This window comes from Ziziphus jujuba, chromosome 1 (assembly GCF_031755915.1).
Source record: "Ziziphus jujuba cultivar Dongzao chromosome 1, ASM3175591v1".
Taxonomy (NCBI): domain Eukaryota; kingdom Viridiplantae; phylum Streptophyta; class Magnoliopsida; order Rosales; family Rhamnaceae; genus Ziziphus; species Ziziphus jujuba.
In genome coordinates, this window is record NC_083379.1 from 16,678,923 (window position 1) to 16,702,379 (window position 23,457).

Below are 23,457 nucleotides of genomic sequence, written 5' to 3' on the forward strand. Positions count from 1 at the left end.
GAAAAAAAAAAAAAAAAAAAACACACACACACACGATGTTTATCATATGCCCCCAAAAAGAACATGATGCGTAGCTTATGGCTGCGTAATTAAGTGGGGCATATGCTTTATATTTTTTAATTATTCATTTATTTTGATTTAGAAATAAACATGCATGAAATGTATATATATATATAGATGAAATGAATTTGTTAAACATCCAAATGGTATTTAATCTACCCCATTCTGATCACACACCATAGAGCTATAGAATGAACAAAATCTACTTAATCAGCCAGAAGGAAGGGAAAAAAAAAAAAAAAAAAAAACCACACCAACTTACTCCTCACAAAACGTATATATATATATATATATATATATATATATATTTATTTATTTATATATTCACCTTGGAGATCAAAAACTGTGAATAAGCAGGAAGCGCCACGTACGTATTTCTATTAAAAAAAAAAAAAAAAGGGGCTTGGTTCTGATATCATATTGCAAAGGTGAAAATAGAATAATGAATGCTGTGAGTTTTTATTGATATAGAACAATGTATATATACAAATACAATGAGTCCAGACAAGGAAATATTACAGCCACTAATATGTACCATATAGAGACAATCAATCAAATATACACTAGTAATACAATTAGAGATACATGGAAACAAAATAATGTTGAGAAAATTATTGGGAGATATTCTCGTTAATAATTTCTACTTCATTATTTAATTTCATCTAATTGAATAATTTCTTTTTGTTCATTTTCGTTTTTATTATTCATTTTGTTGAAAGTGAAATTAATGGTTGTTATTTTGGCAGCTTAATTACATATTTATGAGAAAAATGATAAGGAATTGAGAAAGAGGATAAGGAATAATTTTGGTATTGGGCTTCCGATACATATGCAAAATCTTATATGGAAATCGTATAGAAAACGATCTGATCCTCCCCTAGAAAGTTATGGAATTAATGTTCAAAATAATTTTTTGAATCTCTTTCAAAAAAAAATTGAAGATTTATGTTAAAAATGACGGAATATCCTATGCCTTTTATTGCAACCGATGAATAATTTTGACCATTTTAGTACACATTCCGTAGTCAGTATCTTGATGTCCAGTTCGCATGCCTTTGACACAAATCTTCTAATAATCGAAGATAAAATGTAGTGAGTGGTTAGAGAAAACTTAATGAGAGATTTCTTGAGAAAGAAAATTAATTCACACACAATATAAATGCTGGAAAATTCACCGGCATTGCTATCTGACTTTCTTGTAAATTAGTAAATTCGTAAATGGTATGTTTATAACTTTTGTAAAAATCTTTTATATTCCTTAACAATTTCAAATATATAAAAAAAAAGTTGTATTTTTTTAAAGGAAAATTTTAAAACATGAATTAAACGTATTACCGTATTATATAACAAAAAGAATGTACTTTTGAAAAAATAAATAATTTTAATTAAAAAAAATGCATATAAATTTTGTTACTAATAGTTATATTTTTATCTCATATATTTATATAATAAATTTAAATATATATATTTAGTATCTATATTTTTTATTTCGTAATTTATGATATATTATATATACATATTGAATTTATAAACTTCCTATTTACATATTGGATTTTTTTCCCCATATTTTTAATAAATAAAATGATTTATTTCATATTTTTAAATAAATAAAACAATGATTTATACACGTAGACCTATTTTTGCCATTGCTGTTACAAGTCAATTGACTCATACTAACAACTCTACATATTTTCGCCATCAATACACGCACAATTACATAGTTTGTTAAACATGCCTTAAGCTGTTACACGTCAACTGACTCCTACTAACAGCTTTAACCAATTCTGGTGGAAAGCTTCTCGTTGGTTAGGCCTTTAGTTGCAAATATTCGAGATGATACCGAATTTGGATTCTATTATAACAAGTTAGCTAAATTAAAAAGTATTTAATAAAAAATAAGTCTCAATTAAGTAGTTCTAGTAGATGATCACACTAATGCATATTTTTATCAAATTAAATTATGCGATATAATGTGGTTATTAATTAAATATACAACCTAAATACGAGGTTTAACCTGGTACCATCAACAATATTAGCGGCAGACAAAGTGACATCATTATGAAGCAGCTCTCCATTGAGCCGTTCAAGTGCATAATGCTCACTGCAATAATGGTGGAAAACGTCAAGAACCATCTTTCTGAGGTGTCCCACCGTCATGCCGTCGTTGGCGGTTATCGGAACCGGCAGGTCGTCTTTGTAGACTGTGACTTGAATTTTTTCATAAAGGTGCAAATAACTACTAGTGTTATTTGTAATTTTATAGTATCGTAATGGAAGAAGATCCCCCAATAGACGCATTCCTTCATGTACAAGATCTTGTTTTATTGCCGGCAAATTAGTCACATTGTTGTTCTCTTCAATCTTCTTCTTCAACTCCCAAACTGTTGCATCAGCACTAATGCAAATAGGGTTTGGCGCAGATGTAGCTGAACCATGACATTGAATTAAAACCCAACTGACCTGCCAAAATATATATACCAAACAAATATTTAATGAACTTAAAACGATCTAAGAGAAACAAAATCAAAACATATAAAATTTCATATTGTATTTTGTGTGCGTATATATATAGATATATGGTAGAACCACTGTACATATATATATATATAGCCCTCGGAAGAAGAAAATTCTTACCTCCGGTGCCGGCGGTGGCGAAAAAATATCCTCTAACATAGTTAAGGTCAATGAAGTTGCCGAAAGTGTTTCAAAATATTTTGGCAAATAGTATTGTTGCTGAGTTGGTTTTTTGTAGCTTTCATGTGCAAGCGCATTCTTGATGTTTTACATGAAATATTGCTCGTAGACCTCCAATTTTTTTTTTTTTTTTTTTTTGGGCTCAATAATTCTCATAGAGTTTGAATTGGATTTTACACATCCAAATGAGAGTAGGATTCTGATTTTGTATTCTAATGGGATCAGAACTCAGTTGATGTTAGAATACTTATTATTATTCAATAGGATTTTACTTATTATAATGATAATTTTAAATAGCATTATGAGAATTTTTTTTTTTAAAAAGAATATATATATATATATATATATAAATATCTTGTTATGGTACGGACTTTTTAGAAAATGACAGTCTTTGTATATATTATTAATGATAGTTTTGTAGAAACCATAATTTTTTTATAGTATTAAAGATGATTTTTTCAAAAAATATCATTATAAGGAAGTTCGTACCATAACAAAATTTAGACGTCTACATTATAGACAACTTTATATATATATCAAAGTAAATTTGATCGTGTTTTTCATCTTCCCATTTGTAATTAAAGTAGGTCAGATATGCATGATTATTCAAATACGAGCTCTATACAATAATCCACAAACCAGACTTTACAAACAATTGACTTTAGTTTTTTTCTTTTTCAATCAATTGTTCTATCAGTCTGGCAAGGTTTTAGGATTTTAAAGCTGACTTTGTTTTTTTTTTTTCTTCCTAACAGGAATATCTAATGTTTTCTTTTTTATTTTTGAAAAAATGAACTCCAATTAAGTCTGTATTATATTTAAGTGATAAATACATTTAAATATTCTCTAAAACTATTCAATTTTATTTTGGAGTTTTAAAATCAATTTCATCACATCGATACCTTTATTTTCAAAATATTTACAACTTAGTCCAATTTGATTGAAATTGACCAGAATTGTCAAATAGAAGAGTCATGTGCTGCCCATGTGAAATAAAAATATGATTTTTTAATTTTTTTTCAAATTTTCTATCTATTTTTCAATTTAAAAAATTCAAAAATATTCGAGAGTAAAAAAAAAAATGTTTAAAAAAATTAAGATATTTAAAAAATACCATACATTCAAAAAAAATTTTGATAGCCTGAAAAAATATCAAATGTTCAAAAATTTCTAAGAGCCCAAAAAAAATCAAATGGCTAAAAGAATTTTGAGTGCTTCAAAAAAATATTAGATGTTAAAAAAATTCTGACAGCTCAAAAAAAAAATAAAAAATACAAGTAGTTTAAAAAAAAAAAAATTCTAAAAGCCTTAAAAATAACCAGTCAATATCGGAAAAAAATATCATAGGTAAAAATAATTTCGAGAGCTAAAAGAAATATTGGATGAATAAAAAATATTCTGCAAGTCTAAAAAAAGACCAGATGGTTAAAAAAAATCCGAGTATTAGAAAAATTATCAGATGGTAAAAGTATTGCGGGAGCTCAAAAAAAAAAAAAAAAAAAAACTATATGTCCAAAAAACTTCCAAGAGCTCAAAATACAACTGGTATTTTTACCATGTTCTCGAATTTTTTATTTTTTTTTAACTATATGTTATTCTTTTCTTGGCATCCAATTTATTTTTTAATTATATGGTATTTTTTTTCTCGTATTTTTATCATCTTGTTGATTTTTTTTTTTTTACCTTCTAGTAATTTTTGGCTCTTAGATTTTTTTGAATATATAATATATATATATTTTTTTTACTTCTCGTAATTTTTTTTTTTTGAGTATATGATACTTTTTTCAGTCACTTATTTTTTTTTTTTTTAACTATTTGATATTTTTGTTTTGGATTCTCAAAATTGTTTGAGTATAGGTCATTTTACCAGGCACTTGGAATTTTCTTTTTAAACATCTAGTATTTTTTTAAGCTATCGAAATTTTTTTAATTTTTTAATTTTTTACTATTTTTATCATGTTTTGATAATTTTTTATCATCTCATATATTTTTTACGGCTTTCTAATTTCTTTAATATCTAGTATTCTTTTGGACTTTCAAAATTGTTTTAAACATTTATTATTTTTTTGGATACTCAGAATTTTTTTAATCATCTATTTTTTTTTTCGAGTTTTAAGAATTTTTTTACCATATGTTATTTTTATCCTGCTCTTAGAATTGGTTTGAACATTTAGTATATTGTTGGGTTAATGTCAACTTTAGCTCATGAAGTTTGGACATTGTCAAATTTAATCCCTGACTTTTCAAACATTGCAACCGTAGCTCTTGCAGATAAAGTTTGTTAAAGTTAACTCGTAAAGGGAATATTCTCTTAAAAAAAATTAAAACAACAGTAAAAAATAAAAGCTATTATATTCATTTCACAATGATAAATGATTTTTGTAATTTCTTAAAACAATACAACTAAATGAATTTTAAAATAATATAACAAAATGGTCGTTCTATCCTATGTCAACCTTTAAATATATTTTGTTATATATATATATATATATATATATATATATATATGTATATATATATATATATATATATATATAAGAAAATGCTTCAAAATTAACCCTAAAGATAATAAAATTACTGAAAACCTAATGTTTTCTTAAAAAAGGTTAAAAATAGTAAAACTAAATAAAACAATAAAAATTTAAAAAATTTATTTTTTACCTTCCCTTTCCTATTTCTTTTTTGCTTTCTTTCTCTTCTTCTTCCTCCAGCTCACCTTTCAATTATGTCCACCCTAAACTGTAAAAATGGATACCAAAACAAATCTTGTAGTTTTTTTAGAAATATATTTTTCCAAAAATCATTGGGTCGGATGATGATTGAATGTGATGATTTTTTTGGGTGTGTCTGTTTGCTTTCCTAGAATTAATCTAATAAAATATAAAATTAAGAAAATTTAAAAATGGAATTTTTATGCTTGGCTATGGTGTGATGGTGATGAAGATGAAGAAGAAACAGTGTGTTGGAATATATTAGGAAAATTTTTAACGATCTGTTGTCTCTTAAATATATGAGTGTGCCACTTCAAATCTATAACAGTTGGGCACAAATTTGATTAAATTATTAAAACAATATTATTGATTATTGAAAATAAAATAATCTACAAGATTCAATTGACTTAATGATTAAAAACCAAAATAATCTACAAATTTCAATTGGCTTAATGATTAAAGAATTTTAAAAATAAAATTTCAATTAAGAACATTGAACTAACTAAAGTAAATTCTAATAAGAATAAATTAAATAGTCTAGAATTTTGTGGTTATATGTAAATGTATCTCTCTTTATGAAGATGCTTCAATAAATAGGCAAGAAGCTTTTCAATATACTTGTTGTATTTTTTATGTAAAACTTTTCACTTTGCATTATTTTAATAAATTCTATTCATATTTATAACTATTCAAAAATTTTCACTTCTAAACCATGTAGAATAATGCATTCTTTTTTAATATTTAATCATTGTTTGCCAATAGTTAAAATAATATTTGAATAATCAAATATTAAATTAATAAAAATTCCAAATTAAATTATGGTCCAAATATCGCCTCCTTATTTTATAATTTTCTAGTGGAATATAAAAATTACAAAGCAATATAATGCATTTGGCTCCAAAAATCTTCATTTTTCTCTAATCTTTAGGCTTAGATTTCCATATTTTAAGGCCATAAATTAATCAAATATACTTGAATTAAGCCATTCCAAATTGTTATATAGCACCCATGTGGCATCTTTAATTCCAAGTGCCCATGACACAAAAGAAAACCAAATTTCTTTCGTTTACAACAGCCACCGTGGCATCCACCACGTAATTCATGCCCAAGTCTCCTTCTTTACCTTTATTCTTTCCAAAAATAAAGGCAACACAACATCTAAAAATTTTTCTTCCCAAGTTCAAAACTTGCTTTTTTGAATCAAATGAATCTTGTGGAATATATGGAATCAATCTCCACCCACAACCTTATACGATCTTTACGCACTCAAAATTTTAACAAAAGAATTGGAAATCTTTTTTTTTTTTTTTTTTTTTTTTTTTTTTTTTTTTTTGGTGTAAGATCATTGCAAGCAAAATCTTAATCTGGAAACAATATCTCGGTACCTCTTTTGGAATATATTTCTCACTTATAAATTTATTTGGCCTTCCCATAATTACCTTGGTCACATTTTGTGCTGCAGTTACTTTCCATTGTTATTTATTTATAGACATCCCATGCCTCCAAATCCATTCACGCACTCTCTTCACGCGGCTAATCTCATTATAAGTTTTCGTCATTGCTATGGTTCCTATCGATAGACAGATGTGAACCACTCTCGCATCTTGCTTTCATCTTTCGTGTACTCCATCCAAAATTCTGGCAAGCAGCTCCATTTTCTTTCTCTGCAGCAGCTTTGTCTCGGCATAAGCATGGCCTTTAATTGATAAGAAACTTCTCATCTAGGCTTCCATGGATTGAATAGACCTTGGGTTCTTCATCATAGGTACGACCCTTTTCTGTTGAAATATTAAAGTTATATTTGCTTTGTAGCTTTGATGATAACCATACGATTATTCGAAATCAATAAATAATGGTGTGTATACGTCATCTCTTTGGTTTCCAAGCCATGCAATGATACATTGTATGCTTTAAGAAATTATATGGCTTCCCACTTTAATGTTGTTTACATGCAGTTCGTAAAATCCCAATCCGAGAAAATATGTCGAATTTGAATTTTTGATCAAGTTGATCGAGATTGACCAAGTGGGTCATACGGTTGACCTTTTGCTGTGGGTAGAATTTCATGTTGACCGAGGTATCATGACCAAGTGTTCATTGATACGAGTTCATAAATTGGTTGTATGTCAAAATTGAAGCTAAGAATAGAAAGTTATGGTCAAAATAAAATGCGATCCGGACTGATCAATGAGTTCGAAGCTGACTTTTTATTTACATGGATTTTGGTGTTGACCCATGTGGTATATGAAAGTGCTAATTGATATGAGTTCGTAAATTGATAACATGTTTAATTTGGACATGCTGTTGAAAAGTTACGGGTTTATATAATTTGATCTATTTTTCCCAGGACTTATTTTGCTAGATAGTGAGATATTCAAAGGAATCTTTGAATTTTGTCATGTGTCATCAGTTGGAATCCACCACATGTCGCATTTGTAAAGTGCTATATATCATCTCTAATAAAATATTATATTATTATATTAATATTATTGTATATTATTATACTATTCTTTTATTTATTTATTTATTTTTCTTTTTCTTTTTTTTCTTCACCCCTACGTGGGGAAAACAGTCTCTCTATCCCTCCTTGTCTTCTTCTTCCTCTCTCTCTTTTTCTCTCTTCCTCCCTCTCTCTCTCTCTCTCTCTCTCTCTCTCTCTCTCTCTCTCTCTCTCTCTCTCTCTCTCTCTCTCTCTCTCTCTCTCTCTCTCTCTCTCTCTCCCCCCCTTTTATCTCCCCATCGCTGCCTTGCCGAATTTGCACATTCTAGTTGCCGATGTGCCACATGCATCGGACGGGGATGATGGGCTTGAAAAGTCTGGCTCGTAGCTGAAAAATCATAGCCAGCAGTAGTCAGACGCACCCAAATCGAGCCTCTATCTTTGATGATGGCAATGTTGGTTTTTCGATGATCCGGTCACCCTTGGCCAAATTGACCCCCCTTTTCCTCCATTTTTGGATCTCCTGAGCTTAATTCTGAAGTACATTCAGCTCAATTTCCTGTTATTTGAGAGATACGACAAGTTGAACTTTCATCGAAACTTTCTGGTCGTTTTCCTGCCACCTTCGGTGAAATTGAAGCTAGTGGAGGTTAGTAACAAATTCTTACCTCTTTAGCTTTCTATTAATACCTTTGTGAATTTTGATGGAGTATTTGAAAAGATGCCATTTTTGAATTAAATATTATATTAAATGTAGAAATGTAAAAAATATATGTGTTTAATGTTTAAATAAATTGTTATTTAAATTTGTGATGCTAAATTTATGTTGAATTAAATATGTATGACATTGAATTTATATTTTTGAAATTTAGAAAACTGTAGCTTTAAATCTCTATTAAATTATTGTTAATTTTGCTGTTGAGGTTATGATGATAATAAAAAAGCATTTTTATGTATTTAATTATGTGTGAAATTTTATATGGTCTTAATGATATTTTTGGTATAAATTGATTTGAAGGTTTGAGAAAATAATTATATTAAATTACTGTGGTGAAAAATGTATTTATGCGATTAATTATTTATTTATCTATTTATTCATGGATTTGGTTTTATTGTGATAGAAATTGAAATATTTAAATTGATGGATTTATGATGTTTGGTGTAAATAAATTTTATGAATTAAGAAAAGTATTTATATTAAATTGTGGAGTTCAAAATGTATTCATGTAAGTTTAAACATTTGTGTATATATATCTATATGTGCATATGTGTATATCTACACATAATTGTTAAAAGGTTGTACATACATGTTGTGTGTGTGAAATTATATTTTGTGTTATTTAGAATTTTGGAAAGCATTATGTATGTTTTAAAGATTAAGAAAATTGTTATTTAATTTTATTATGCTATTTTATATGATTTAAATATATTTGTAATATAGTATTTATTATATCGTTTGGAGAGATTAGTTGTATTTATTGATTATTGAATTTTTTGTTATATTTATTTTGTATGATAAAATGTAATTATGTAAAATTTAATCATATGTGAATTTATATGATTTACTATAATTTTTGTGTAAATAAATTGTAATGATTTAAGAAGAATAATAAGTTTTAGTTTATAAAATATATTGTGTATTTGGATAGTCATGAAACTGAATTATTGTGGAAGAAATTAATTTTATGAAATTGATTGATTTATTTTGATGATAAAAGAAATATGGAATTTAACGGATTTAGTAATAGTATAATAAATCCAGATATATCTTATCTAATTTTGGTAATTATAATATTATAAATTTTTTATAGTTTTTGAAATGCACCATACAGTATTGGTGTTCTATACTATATTGTTGTTAAGCTGTAAGTTTGTAGGGTCGTCTTGTGGAATGCCATGGAATCGAAGGTTGACAAGTATTATGCAGTGAGCATAAACCGCCCCCTTCTATGGTCAGGACGATTGTTTATTATATTAGGGTTATCCTGTGGGTATCATGGACTTGAAAGTTGGTAAGTATACATTAGCACAGTAAGCATTAGCCATCCCCTCCTCCTTGGTCGCAGAATGATTATTTACTATGGTTATGGATAAGCATGGAAGTTATATTCATGATCGTTCCTATGAGGGTAGACAAGTATAATATAGAGCGCACATCAGCCGTCTCCCCCTTAGCTGCAGGATGGTTGCCATTACATATTAATGTGCACATATGTATGATTATCATGTGGGAGCTATGAGTTTGATGTATGGCAATTATTGTGCACAGTGAGCATCATTTGCCCTCATAGTCGACTGTTTAGCCATGGTAGATTATAAGTAATTTAGCGCCGTTGGAATGCCAAGGTAACCAATTGCAAGTTTTTCTTTTTAACCTCGTTTTCAAATAGTACTTGAGATGCCAAATACTGTCTGACACCATTGATATATGGTATGGTACATCAAGTACCTTTATATATATATATATGCATGCTATATTATGTTTGTATGTACCTTACTGTAAGGGAGCAATGATCCAACATGGTCCATGAATAGTTAGCATCGTAACTATGTTGCCTACGAGTCTAGGGGATTGGATGACCATTATGGACAACCACTCTCGAGCTGTATTGGTAGCAGAGTGCTGGCAACAACTGATATCATGGATTGCGTAGCGTGTTAAATGGTATTATATGTACCTCTGATACGAGTGTGTATATTTCATAATATGTTATGAATTTTAGAATATTATTTTTATCTTATGTTACCTTATCTATTCGTGATTTGATTTCCTAATATTATCCTTTTTTTATTTTATTGTCATCTCTATCATTAATATTATTGTTGATATTGTTATTATTATAATATTGTTATTTATTTATTAATTATTATCATCATTAATATCGTTATTGTTTTTATTATTATTGTTGTTGTTGTATTTGTTATTATTATTTACTATGGTTATTTTTATTGTTATTTTCATTATTTATTATTATTATTATTACCATTATTATTGTTGTTAACATTTTTATTATTATTGGTAATTTGTGATTTTTATTATTGCTATTAATATGGTTGTTATATTTTTATTCTTCTTCTTCTTCTTATTATTATTTATTTGTTCATTATTATTATTATTATACGATAAGCATTAGGCAAGTTTGGAAGCCTCCCGAAAATATAATAGTCTACCGCAAGTGTAGAAGTCTCCGGGCAAGTATGTTAGTATTCGGACAAGCATGAAAGCCTTTGGGCAATTGTGGTAGCCTTTAGGCATGTTGTGCTATTATTGTTATTGATATCACTATTATTATTATTGTTGTTTTATTTCCCTCCTATCTATATTATGCATTAGTACGTTGTAAAACAATATCGAAATGTAATATAGTACTAAGTGGGTGGTGTGGGCAGATGTGAACGTTTAAATGTATATTATTATTGTTTACTTATTAAATCATTTCTACTGTATATATATTTTTATAGTTGTTATCGAAGTGCTACTATTTGTAGAATTTATTTATAGTAAAGTGAGAGGGATAAGGTAGTACCACATAAAAATGTGTTTTCGTGCAAGAAATTTTTGGAGCATGGACTTATAGGAAATGCTGCTAGATTTTACATAGGACAGTCTGATAGGGTTTCTCTTGGGATCATGGCCTATTTAGACTTTCGAAAAGGGATCTTTGATGTTTGACACAAGTCCCACTATCTCATGGTTACTCTTAATTTCTTGCTTCACACCTCTTCAAGTTGCCTTTTGAATGCCTGATTACAAACATGGTTTTTCCATAGGATTGCACCTGAAATCCCTTGCAACATTGTGTCATGGCTTTAAATATTTAGAGAAATTCATATTTTCCTTTTTATATATTTGGTCATACTTCATAAGACTGCAACAACTTCTTGATCGGCAATATCATCTTCACATAGATAGCAACTTCCATTGTTGACTTCTCCTTCCTTGTTATGGTTCTGATGATGTCACCATTTTTCTGCACAACCATGGTCCTCTATTTTGCAACATGGCAGTACCTCTTTCTTAGTCATTGACTTGGTCTTCTTAATTCCTTTATGCATGTATTTGGCTTTGTAGGGCTTAATTTCAATGAATATATGTGGCCTTATGTTTATAGCCCGTTCCTCATTACATTTAACCAGAAAAATACATATGTATGTATATATATATATATATATATATATTTAAAATTTAGCTTTATGGATCTATCCAGGAACCTCACATAGATAATTACATTTTTTTTAAATCAAACTATTTTTCAAGAAATAGCCTAGTTATGTCATACTAACAAGGCCGATGAATTATTATTATTTTTGTTTTCTTTTAGATATTTGGCTTAATTTTTAACATTTAGACACAACCTTACCAAAGACGATATACCAAAAATGATGAGGCTTACAACACATCCTCACAATCATAGGTACTAATGGCCTTAATTTAGCATACTAAAATATATTTTATTTTATTTTTTAAAAATATTTCTTTTTTTTTTCTTTCTTTGTAGGCTACTAATAAAGAAAAACTATCATATGTGGAACAACTTGAGCATGCCATCAATCACACCAAAGATGCTATTGATGAAAAGATCTTGATTGAGAGGATCCAACTCTACAAAGAATTTAGTCTCGGTTCTTGATAGAAAGACAAAATGCCTTGTGAAGTTGATTGTGTATTCCAAACTTTCTAGATAGAGTTCTACCACTTTCCTTAGCATCCTTGGATTGAGCTAAGTGGAAAGATTCCAAACCTTTCAAGTTATGGCTAATCATAACTTAGGAGTGGATTGCATGGGTAGATCATCTGGACCTCTATTAAGGTAGTACCAAGAAAAGATTTGGAATCTATGCTGAGATATGTCTATCTTATCTTGACATCCCTTGTGATAAAGGCTTCACTGCCACTACACTTTGTTTTTGGTCTTTTGTTATCAATACTTTCAATTTTAAGTTTAGGATGATGACATCGACTTTGATGGATATAGCTATTTTGCTCGACCTTAAATCTCATGGCAAACTTCTATCCATTACTCCTCTATCTTGAATTGGCTTACTGCATTATGAAGAAGCTAATTTCGTAAAGCATGAATCTTCTTGAAGAACATTCAAGGCAAAGACAAACTATCTTTGAACTAAGAACACCCTTTTTTTGTTCTTTTGTGGTTGTGTAGGTACATATTTTGTATGCCTTCAATGCAAGTGATAAAATGATACATTCACATAGCTAAATAATTTGATCTTTGCCAAGTTATTCCCATACTATGGGTGTCTTCTCACAATCTTTGCTCCATAAATTGGCTATCTTTTTCTTCAATTGATGAATTCAAGAAATGCAATAGTACCTTCAAGCAATCCAGTTATTCTTTCAAATACAACCTCTTCTTGAATAATCCTAATACCACTTGGAACCTCAACCACTGGTGGACCAACATTGTAAATTCTCTATTTAGGTGTCTTGATGACGATATCTGTATCTTTTCCAAACATAATCCCACCACTAAGGTTATGGTCGTTCCTTGCAAATAATGGATCCGTTTTTGCCTTCGCATTCCAACAATCTCTAGGCATTGGTAAATTTTATGCAAAATGACCTTTAACAAATTTGGTTTAGTTAAACTAACTATCTTACACTTGTAGGTTATTCATCTGATGTTTAACTTTTATCCCCCTAGTTTGCTGATGAAACTACCTCCAAAAAATGAAAAAAATGGGATAAACCTGCACCCACGACTCAGGTATACTTCAGTACCATAACGTGGTTTTAGTTTAATTTGCACTAAAACTAACATTACCAACAAATGTGGAAAAAACTACATTGAGCACGCTAAGATAAAAAGGTTATCATCCTATCCTTTCCTGGCGATCTATCTTTGATAAATGATACATATTGTTATTATGGAGGTATGTCACCTTTTGATCTACTCTTTTTACTATTCATGCATCTATTTATTAAATTTCTTTGGATCATGATAGAATGACCAATCTTTGGACAAACACTCTTCTTCTCCTTTAGTTAAATCTTCCACTTTGCCTATGGCCCCTCTGACCTCATTTCTATCCCTAAACCTTCCTCTGCCACGATAGGAAACAAATCCAAGGTATTTGTCTTGCTCACACTTCGTGTTATCTTAAATGTCAAAACAATTTTCTTTATCCAATATCTTATGATGCAGGAATCTTTTATTTTTTGGGCTAAATTTGACCTTAGAGAGAATATTTTCCTTGATGTTGATGACTTACCTAAACCAGTCTCACACACTCCATTAGTAGAAATTTCGATTGTCACTCAAACAGAAGCAGAAGATTCTAAAATGAAAAGGTCCAAAACGCTTTTGATTATGTTTAGCCTTTTTCAAAGGGGGTTTTAAAGCCTAACTAAAGATGAAACATGGGAAAAACTGAACAGGTTGTTCGGCATCATTAGCAAAATTTCTTTATTAGATGCTAGTATATGTTTTTGTTCCTCTAAGATCCATGCCTCTTTTTATCAGGATGTGGATTCCTTTTTGTTTGCACAATTGGATATTGATGCCAAAAAACTTTCCGCGATTCCTTTTTGTTTGCACAATGGGATATTGATGCCAAAAACTTTCTGCTTCTTTTTTCTAACCTTCAAGCTAATTTTGCTTCCTTGCATGCTAACCATTCAACAAAAAGGAAAGAAGCCACTGTTTTAGCTATTGAGATTGAGAAGTTGAAGGAAAATTATACACTATAGAAGCTAATCTCAAAGGAAAGGTAAATCATGCCAAAAACTTGTCTAGCGAGGCCACTTCTGTTAAAGAGAAACTTATCAATACCAAAAAGAAGATCAAAGAAACTAGGAACAAGAAATCACAAGCTTAAGAAATCATCTAGAATTGTAATGATTTATAGAGGGCTTTCAAAGAAATCAGCTTATGATGTATTTTGAGAGTAGTTGCCTTTTTATATTATTTTTCCTCTCTAGGAAATGTTAGACAATTGTAACATTATTTATTTACTTTGCTAGACCAATTTGTTAAATTTTATGACTTCTTAATAAATTTATTCTTAACCATTTGTCAATCAAGCAATTGCATCTACTCCAGTTTGTTAAGTTTTGTTTGAGATCAAAAATATAATTATCTTAAGCCTAAGTTCTTTGAACTCGATGTATAATAATTGTAGCTTATAAGTAGCCAAAATTGGCCAAGCTTAATACAAGAATTAAAAATAATAGCCATGTAATTTTGGCCTAAAACTTTATTGATGCCAAATGATATCAAAAATACAAGACTTAATTTCCTATTTAATGCACTTAACTAATCTCTTTTGTCTTTGATGTTTCATGTGCTTCCTAACTAGTCAAGTAAAATTTCTTTAAGAAGTGGCCGCTGATCGAATTGGAATGCTTTATACCGTTAATGTCTTGAAGTTAATACGCCCTTTTCCCTAATATTTTGTTTAAGTGAATGACCTTTTCTAAGTAGGAGACCATTTGCCATATCTTGGATCTTTGAAACCAATTAATAGGAATATTTTCCACACTAAGTCTCCTTCGTCGAAGTTTTTGAATTGCACCCTTTTGTTATATGCTTTTGCTATAGCTTTCTTTTGTATATGGAGATGATCTTGTGCAACCAGTCTTACTTTGTCCAATTCTTCTATCTCTTGCATCATGGATTGACTATATTCAATCGAAGTAAAATTATGTTACTGGATAATTTATAGCAGTGTTCTAAAAGTGTAAGGCATCGCAAGGCAGCAAGATTAAGCCTTAAGCCTTACGAGCCTGGCACGAAAAGGCATGTCATAATTATCTTATTATTTTTATTGTTATAAGGCTACTAAATAAACAAAGTAATTCATATTTTAAATGTCAAAATATATATAAGTTTATATTACCTTTATATATGCAATAAATATAAATTAGTATGTAATTGATCATAATAGATTTATGAAAATTAATATTTTTCAACTTTCTAACAACAAATTAGTTTCAAAATATATATATTACAAACATACAAATAGCTAGTAATTCCTAGAATAATACATAATTTAGCTATTATCATAATTTAACTCTTGTCTAATTCTTTTTTGGACTCTAATTCAATATCTACATCTTCATCCAATTCATTTTTTCCCCTTTTTTTGGTTAAATTTTGTCTCTAATTCATTAATCCTTATACATTATGTTTTCATTTTTTTTTGTTTAAGAAAAAAAACTTAATCTTAAAAAAGTTTCCACTTTTTAATAATATTTTTTATTTTTTTATTTTTATTTTTTAGTTTCTTATGAATTGTTTTTTTAACAATTTTTTAAAAAATAATCTTAGAAAAAAAAAAAAAACCTTTGAACAAAGAGGCTCATGCCTTTTAGCGCCTAGCCACACATTAGGCTGTCAACATAGCGTTGGTCTCTTTTTTCTAAGCCTTGCTACTATGCAAGGCTTTATCTAAAAGCATCACTCCTAGTCATGCTTAGGCATGCCTAGGTGGCACCTTTTTCCGCATTTTAGAACACTAATTCATAGAGATCTCATAGATACCTCCATGGGTAGAATAACATCATGTCCATACGTTAGTTTGAAAGGCATTGTGACAGTGCCAGATCTCTTTGATGTCCTATAAGCCCATAAAGTTTCAGATTGCAAGTTCTGTCAATCCCTTAGATGTCATGTACATTTTTTCTAGGATGCCTTTCAAAATTTTATTTGTTTCCTTGGCCTAACCATTAGCCTGAGCAAAATACAGGGTTGAATGAGTAAGCTTGATGCCTTATTTTTTTTATAAATGTCTCAATCGATTCACCAATGAACACTGTTATGCAATTGGCAGTAATAGTTTCCAACCAAACTTATGGATTATATATTCTTTGATGAACTTGACCACATCGACCTAGTTTAAAGATTTCATCAGTTGCGCTTCGACCCACTTAGTAAAGTAGTCAGTGGATAGAGAATATACCTTGCCAATCAAATCCATAACCTAACCTCAAAATGGCGGATGCTTCACTATTTGATTGAATGGTACGGCCGAGATGTGCCGTATCGGTCCATGACGCTAGCATGCCATACATCTTTTGGCATATTTAATGTAGTCAGATATGATAGCATTTCAATAATAATTGTGTCTCCTTATCAACATTCTCATTTTCATTCATACTTCGTGCGCACCACAGATACTCTCATGCAACTTAGCCATTACCAATATTACTTCATGTTTGCCTAAGTATTTCAAAACTGTTTGTCAAACAAAACGTACTGAAATGCTTTTAGATGAATCTTTCTATCATTCTTTCCACTAGGATTCTCTATATATCTTACCAATGGAAGTTTCTAGTCATTTTCATCCATCAATACATAAAAGATGTCTTCCATTGTGAATCTTTCCTTCAACATTAAGAGATTCCTCTTCCCTATACTTATGACCTTCTCTGTCAACTCAGCAAAAATGTGCACTCCTGAAGATATTTAAGCCATCTTGTTTGTCTCAAAATTCAATTCCCTTGGTACATGTTGAAGAATTATATCGTTAAAACTTTGTATGAGTTGATTTTCTACTATGTAATATTCAGATAAAGCCATGAAGGCATAATAACAAATGCGTTTGCTAGATATTCTTTTATTCGATCAAATGCCTCTTGGTTATGACTTTCCCATTCAGATTCCTCTTCATCCTTCAACTTTAGTTAGCGAGAAAAATTGAATTTTTTCCAGATGTGTTAAAGATGAATCTTCTAAGGAAGTTGATTTATCTAATAAGGCTTTGTAACTCCTTTTTATTTAGTGGCAGTTTGGCTTTCAAAATTGCCTAAGCCTTATTTTTGTCAACCTCGATGCTCCTACAATGGATCAGAAAATCTAGGAAGTTCCTGCTAAGAAACCGAATCAATATTTTAGGGGATTTATCTTCAGCTTGTGTTTTCTCATCTACTTGAATGTCTTTCTCAAATTGGTTACATGATCTTTATTGGCCTCTGATATTCAACGACATCATCAATATAAACATCCAAGAGATCCCCAATCATATCATGGAAGATTGCATTCAATGCTATTTGGTATGTAGTTCCTACATTCTTAAGATCGAATAGCATGATAACCCATTTGCATATTCCCATCACATTGGACACCTAAAGATTATCTTTGTTGCATCCTTTTCAGTGATGAAAATCTGATTGTATCTGAAAGGTTTGTCCATGAAGGAAAGAATTACATATTTGACCACTCAATCCACAACCAAATCAACCATAGGCATAGGATACTCATCCTTGGGTGTAGCCAAATTCAAAATTTGAAAAGCAATACACACCATGAACTTTCCATTCTTCTGCACTCCTTGGACTACATTATGTAACCACTTTACAAAATCGAGCTATCCTGATGAAACTAACTTTAATCAATTTCTCGATCTCCTCTTTCAACTTGACTATGACCTTTGGAAACCCTTTGTTGATTGATAAACGATGTTCTAGTAACTTTTTGTTTAGGCTAAGCATCTCATGGTAGTCTTATACAAAATAGTCTCTGAACTCCTTCAAAAGTTCAATGATTTCGAACCATAAATCAGTTTCCAATAAATTGCTTATTAGTGTTAGCCGAGGATCCTCTTTAGTTTCCAAGTTCACTTCTATTAGCAAATTCTGAACCTCGGCCTTAGAGTATCTAGCTTAGTTGGTGCCATTTGAAACTCATAGAAGATGAATTCTAATTCAATGTCAACACTAGAACCATCCTCCGTAGTAAATTCAAGCAAGTCAACAGCCAAATTATCTTCCAACTTCTTTTCTATCATATATGCCATTAACTTCCTGATGGTGGCCTGAACTAAAACTGTCTTTTCTTCCTCATTTTTTTGGCATATATTCATAGGGAACCATTCATGCTCAAATATGATATGCAGGCTATTATTGGTTGAGCTAGCTCATCCTTTACCTCTTTTCCATTTTTACAAAGTTCTTTGATATATTTTCAGGCTGTAACCCCTGTAGGGCGGGCTTCTTTGTGATTGTCAAAAAATTAGATGAGGCCAACTTCATCCTCATAATACCAAGCTTCGACTACATGGGTACTAACTAAAAAAGGTTGACTATCAGCCTGAACCACCTTAACCTCCTCGCCTTTTTAGAACCATAGAACTTGATGCAAGGATTATGGCACATACAAACTTGTTGCAACCTAGTAAGACATTGTAGCTGCATTTGGACTCCACCAAAAAAAAGAAAAGAAAAACAGTCATGATGGACTTGACCCCGTAGTAATGTCTATTGGGATAACACCTTCTATCTTTGTATCCCCTCCTTGGAAATTTCTAATTGTCAACTTGATTAGGATAAGGTCATATTCACTTTTGGACAGATTGACCAACATGAAAGCTAGTAAGATGTTCATTGCAGCTCCATTATGCATCAAAACTCTATTTATAGGTATGCTATCGAAATAAGAATTAATATAGAGTGGCTTCAAATGTTGTGCCATTCTTTCAACTGGCTTCTTCAAAATGATCTCTTGAAACAGGTAACAGTCTAGTTCCTTCTTTAGAGGTTCAACATCCTCTATAATTTTTGCCTTAACATCTTTATCTTCAACAACGTCTCCTTCCATCATACTTACTTGGTTAGAGTGAGCTTTAAATGTTAGTGATAAGACAACGATTATATTACAAATCACTTCATTCATGGTTCTAAATTTGACTGTCAACTTCTTGTTGGTAAAAGAAACAATCATGTCTTCCTTCATGAGATCATCATCCAAATTCTTTATGTATAAGATAACTTTCGTGCTTTGCTTCGTAACTTAAACCATTGATTTTTCCTTCATTTTAAAAAGACTGGCTCCTAATGAGACAACAACCTTCTTAGCCATGGCTTCAACCATATTCTTCAAATTCTCTAGTCTACCCTTTGCGCCATATAGATGTGACTCTAGTTTTTTTGGTATATTTTTATCTTTTTCAGGCCAAGTTAGTATTGTCACTAATCTTTTTTTTTATGGCTATCTCACGAGCTTTATATGTTCCATAGTGGACTCTTCACCCAACAATAAAGTGAATTTAGGAAACCTAAATCCCCTTGAGAATTTTATCTAATCAATAACCTCAAGGTAGGGCCTTCTATAAGATGGTTAACAAACTCTTCTAAATGTAAGGCCGATGATCATCTGGATAATTGTCTCAATGACCTCTTTATCCATGTCATAGCCATCGTTTATCTAGTTCTGAATATTATGTCTGTGTCTCTATGCCAGGCTATGGTAGTCGGCCTAATAGTGATGCTCTTCAATTTGACCATACAAAAATTTTTGGCCATACTATTTAACATGCCCCCCACTGTGGCCTTGATTCCGAATGGGTGGGAAGACATGAAGTTGAAAGTTTACCTTTCCTCCATGAACATTATATGCGACCTAAGAGACTTGCATGAAATAAGGCGCGACTTGAAAAGATCGCATTGTATGAGGCACAGCTTGAGGGGTCTGTACAATCTCTAACATTATGGCTTTGATTCTCATCCTGGCACAACCGTCCTTCCTTCATTTCTATTATTTCTAGCCGAAATGGTTGGTGCATCCATCCTCGACATGTTGTCTTCAAGTATGGCTAAAAAGGCTTACATCAATTCTTCCTGGCCAGTTGGCTTTGCATCATTCAATGAGGCTTGGGTAACTTACAGTTGCTGATGTAACAAATCTATAATGCCTTCTATTATCCATTGTTGAGTCTCTTGAAATGCTTCTATCTTCATTTAACCCTCATTTAGGTTTCAAGATAGCTCATGGATCGACTCCTAGATGGACATCATTTGCTAGCTTCTTCCTCCTTATTGCTATCATGAGTGTTAGATTCCTGAAACATTGATTGAGTTGTACCATTGTCCATGGTTTAAATCTCGTTGTCCCACTAGGCATGCCACAAAGATATATTGGAATATGTTAGGAAAATTTCCAACAATCTATTATCTTCTAAATATGCAGGTATACCACTTCAAACTTGTAACAACTCAAAGAAAGAAAAATGTATACCAATTGAATCAAACTACTCAAACAATTGTATTGGTTATTGGAGAACAAAATAATCTACATGGTTCCATTGCCTTAATGATAAAAGAATTTTAAAAATAAAATTTCAACTAAAAATAATTAACTAATTAAGGTAAATTCTAATAAGAATAAACTAGATAGTCTAGAGTCTTGTAGTTGTATATAAATGTGTCTTCCTTTAAATGTTAAAGATACTTCAATATATAGGCGAGGAGCTTCTCAATACGCTCGTTGTATTTTTGATGTCGGACTTTTTACCCTACATTACTTCAGCAAATTCCATTTATACTTGTCACATCATTTCTCTTATAAACTATGTGGGATAATGCATTCTTCTTCAATACTTAACCATTTTTTACTAATAATTATATGAATAATCAAATATTAAATTAATATAAAATTTCAAAATCAATTATGGTCCAGAAATAGTAATTTCATAAATGGGTTGAATAGAATTAGTAGGCTACACTAACAAAAATTAATAACAATAATTAATTAGCCCTAATTTAAAAAATATTTATTACTTATTTTCAATTTGGTTGTTGCAAATAGAGACCAAACCTCAGCCGAACCCTCCATTTTAACTACTCCACATTTGAATGTTCCGAACACAAGCTCAAGCTCTTTTCACGAATGGCTCACACACCATGGCCTCAACTTATCCATTTCCTCCTTCGATCTTCGGCTTCGCCTTCGGCACCAGCCTCACCTTCTTTATTATTATTATTATTATTATTATTATTTTAATAAAATCCTAGTATGGAATTGGAAAATTTAGAAGGGAAGGGGGCACACACATCCGGGGAAGGTAAGGGAAGGGGAAATGCAATCACCTTTACTCTTTAATTTTATTTATGATTATTATTTCCTTCACCCAAAAATAATTTTAATTATTTTAATATTATTTTGTTTTATCCATTTATAATATATTGTTTAGTACTTAAAAAAAATTTGGTTTAGTTAATCATAAAGGGTAATAAAGTAAATCACAATTACCCCGTAGGAGAGAGATAAGCAACCTCAAATTGTATTAGAAAATAAGGGCCGCAATTGAAATGTCAAAAAAAAAATTGACGTTAGCCAAACCTTAGGTGCTGCATTTGATATTAACCTTATATATTTTTAAGCTCTCATATATATATATATATATATATATATATATATAATTTTTTTTTGAATTTTTAAATGGAAAAAATTTGAGGAAAATCTAAAAAGTAAATTAAAAAAAAAAAATCAAATCTGGGGGTTACATGTGTAACACATGACCTTTATTTGATAATTTTCTTCAATTTTAACTGAAGTAAAGTAATTTATAAAGTTTCTTCAATTTTAACTGAGTTAAAGTAATTTATAAAGATTTTGAGGAATAATGTATCAATGTGATGAAATTAATTTTAGAACCAAAACAAAATTAAGTAATTTTAAAAGGTAATAAAACGTGTTATCCTACATTTAACATGTTGAACAAGTTTAAGGGCCATATCCTCATGATTACGGTGCAATTGATGGGTGTATTACTTCAGTAAATCGTACAGTTGCTGCTATTATATATTAATTGTTTGCTTGTATATAATTCATTAACTCCTAATAAGGAGGATCATTGACTCCTACTAGGGAGGATCATTATTCATATTTTCCTAATTATTAATAAGTACAAGTTCCAAAGCACAACCATTGTTAACATTGGCTGCCGCCAAAGTCGAATTATCATCCAGTGCCAAATGATCTCCGTGTCCCCGTCGTTTAAGAATGTAATTCTCATTAAAGACAAGGCCAAGAGTGTCGATGGCCTTCCGTTTCAGCTGCCTCACCGTCATGCCACTGTGGACTGCTATAGAAACAGGAGCACCGCCGGCATGTTTCACAGTAACTTGAATTTTCTTATGGAGAGTTATACGGCCAGTTATTCCAAAAGATCTCACTGGACGATCATTCCCGGATAGCCGTGTTCCTCCATGCACAAGTTGTTGGTCATTTGCACGCACAGAGGTCACCACCATAATCTTCTCCTTGAAATCCCAAAGTGTTGCATCAACACCAACCGAAACACAGTATACAGAATTGAGCCATTCAACCATGAACATTAATTTGGGCTGCCAATAAATGTTTTCAATATATATTTATGACAACTCTATGTATACATATATATGCTTATAGAAGTCAGAAATATTGCTTACCCCCTGTGGTGGTTGCACATTGGTATCCATGCTGGCCACGGTGATTATAATAAGGTAAAAAACATATAAGGCAATTAATTGTGTATCAAAATGGAATGGTTTTGTCTTCTTAAGTAGAGATTATTCACAGCTGTTGTATGTAAAATCAAGAGCGGGTAGGTTGAATGTTATTTGGATGTTTAACAAGTTTTCTAAATCATGCATGTATACTTTCATTTTAATTAATATTAAATTTAAATCACACAAAAGATATTGAGAATGATAAGTAACAACCACTTAATGTTGTATTCGTAGCTAGCTAGCCTGCCCCTTAGGCTGCAAATGCTGAATTTAAATTATGTTTCGCTAATTATCAATTTAATTTTGGCATGCATTTTGTGCTTCGT

General features: G+C 30.5%; 1 protein-coding gene across 2 annotated transcripts; it reads right to left on the bottom strand.

Moving 5' to 3' along the window:
* Window positions 1-22,497: 22,497 nt before the first annotated feature.
* Window positions 22,498-23,141, bottom strand: LOC112490582 (uncharacterized). Of its 2 annotated transcripts, none has more exons than XM_025070616.2 (2): window positions 23,072-23,141; window positions 22,498-22,987 (listed from the first exon to the last, which is right to left on the bottom strand). In XM_025070616.2, the coding sequence occupies exons 1-2, from the start codon at window positions 23,099-23,101 to the stop codon at window positions 22,532-22,534; spliced, it is 486 nt and encodes a 161-aa protein (XP_024926384.1). In that variant the 5' UTR covers window positions 23,102-23,141; the 3' UTR covers window positions 22,498-22,531. The 2 variants fall into 2 exon arrangements, with proteins under 2 accessions (XP_024926384.1, XP_024926387.1); XM_025070619.2 differs by having other exon boundaries at window positions 22,498-22,903; window positions 23,072-23,128.
* Window positions 23,142-23,457: the final 316 nt, after the last annotated feature.

Excerpts from the sequence above, each read along its gene's own strand:
- LOC112490582 (XM_025070616.2), bottom strand. The coding sequence starts at position 23,101 with ATGGATACCAATGTGCAACCACCACAGGGG. Across the intron at positions 22,988-23,071 it reads ATGTGCAACCACCACAGGGG|CCCAAATTAATGTTCATGGT; the intron begins GTAAGCAATATT and ends ATTTATTGGCAG.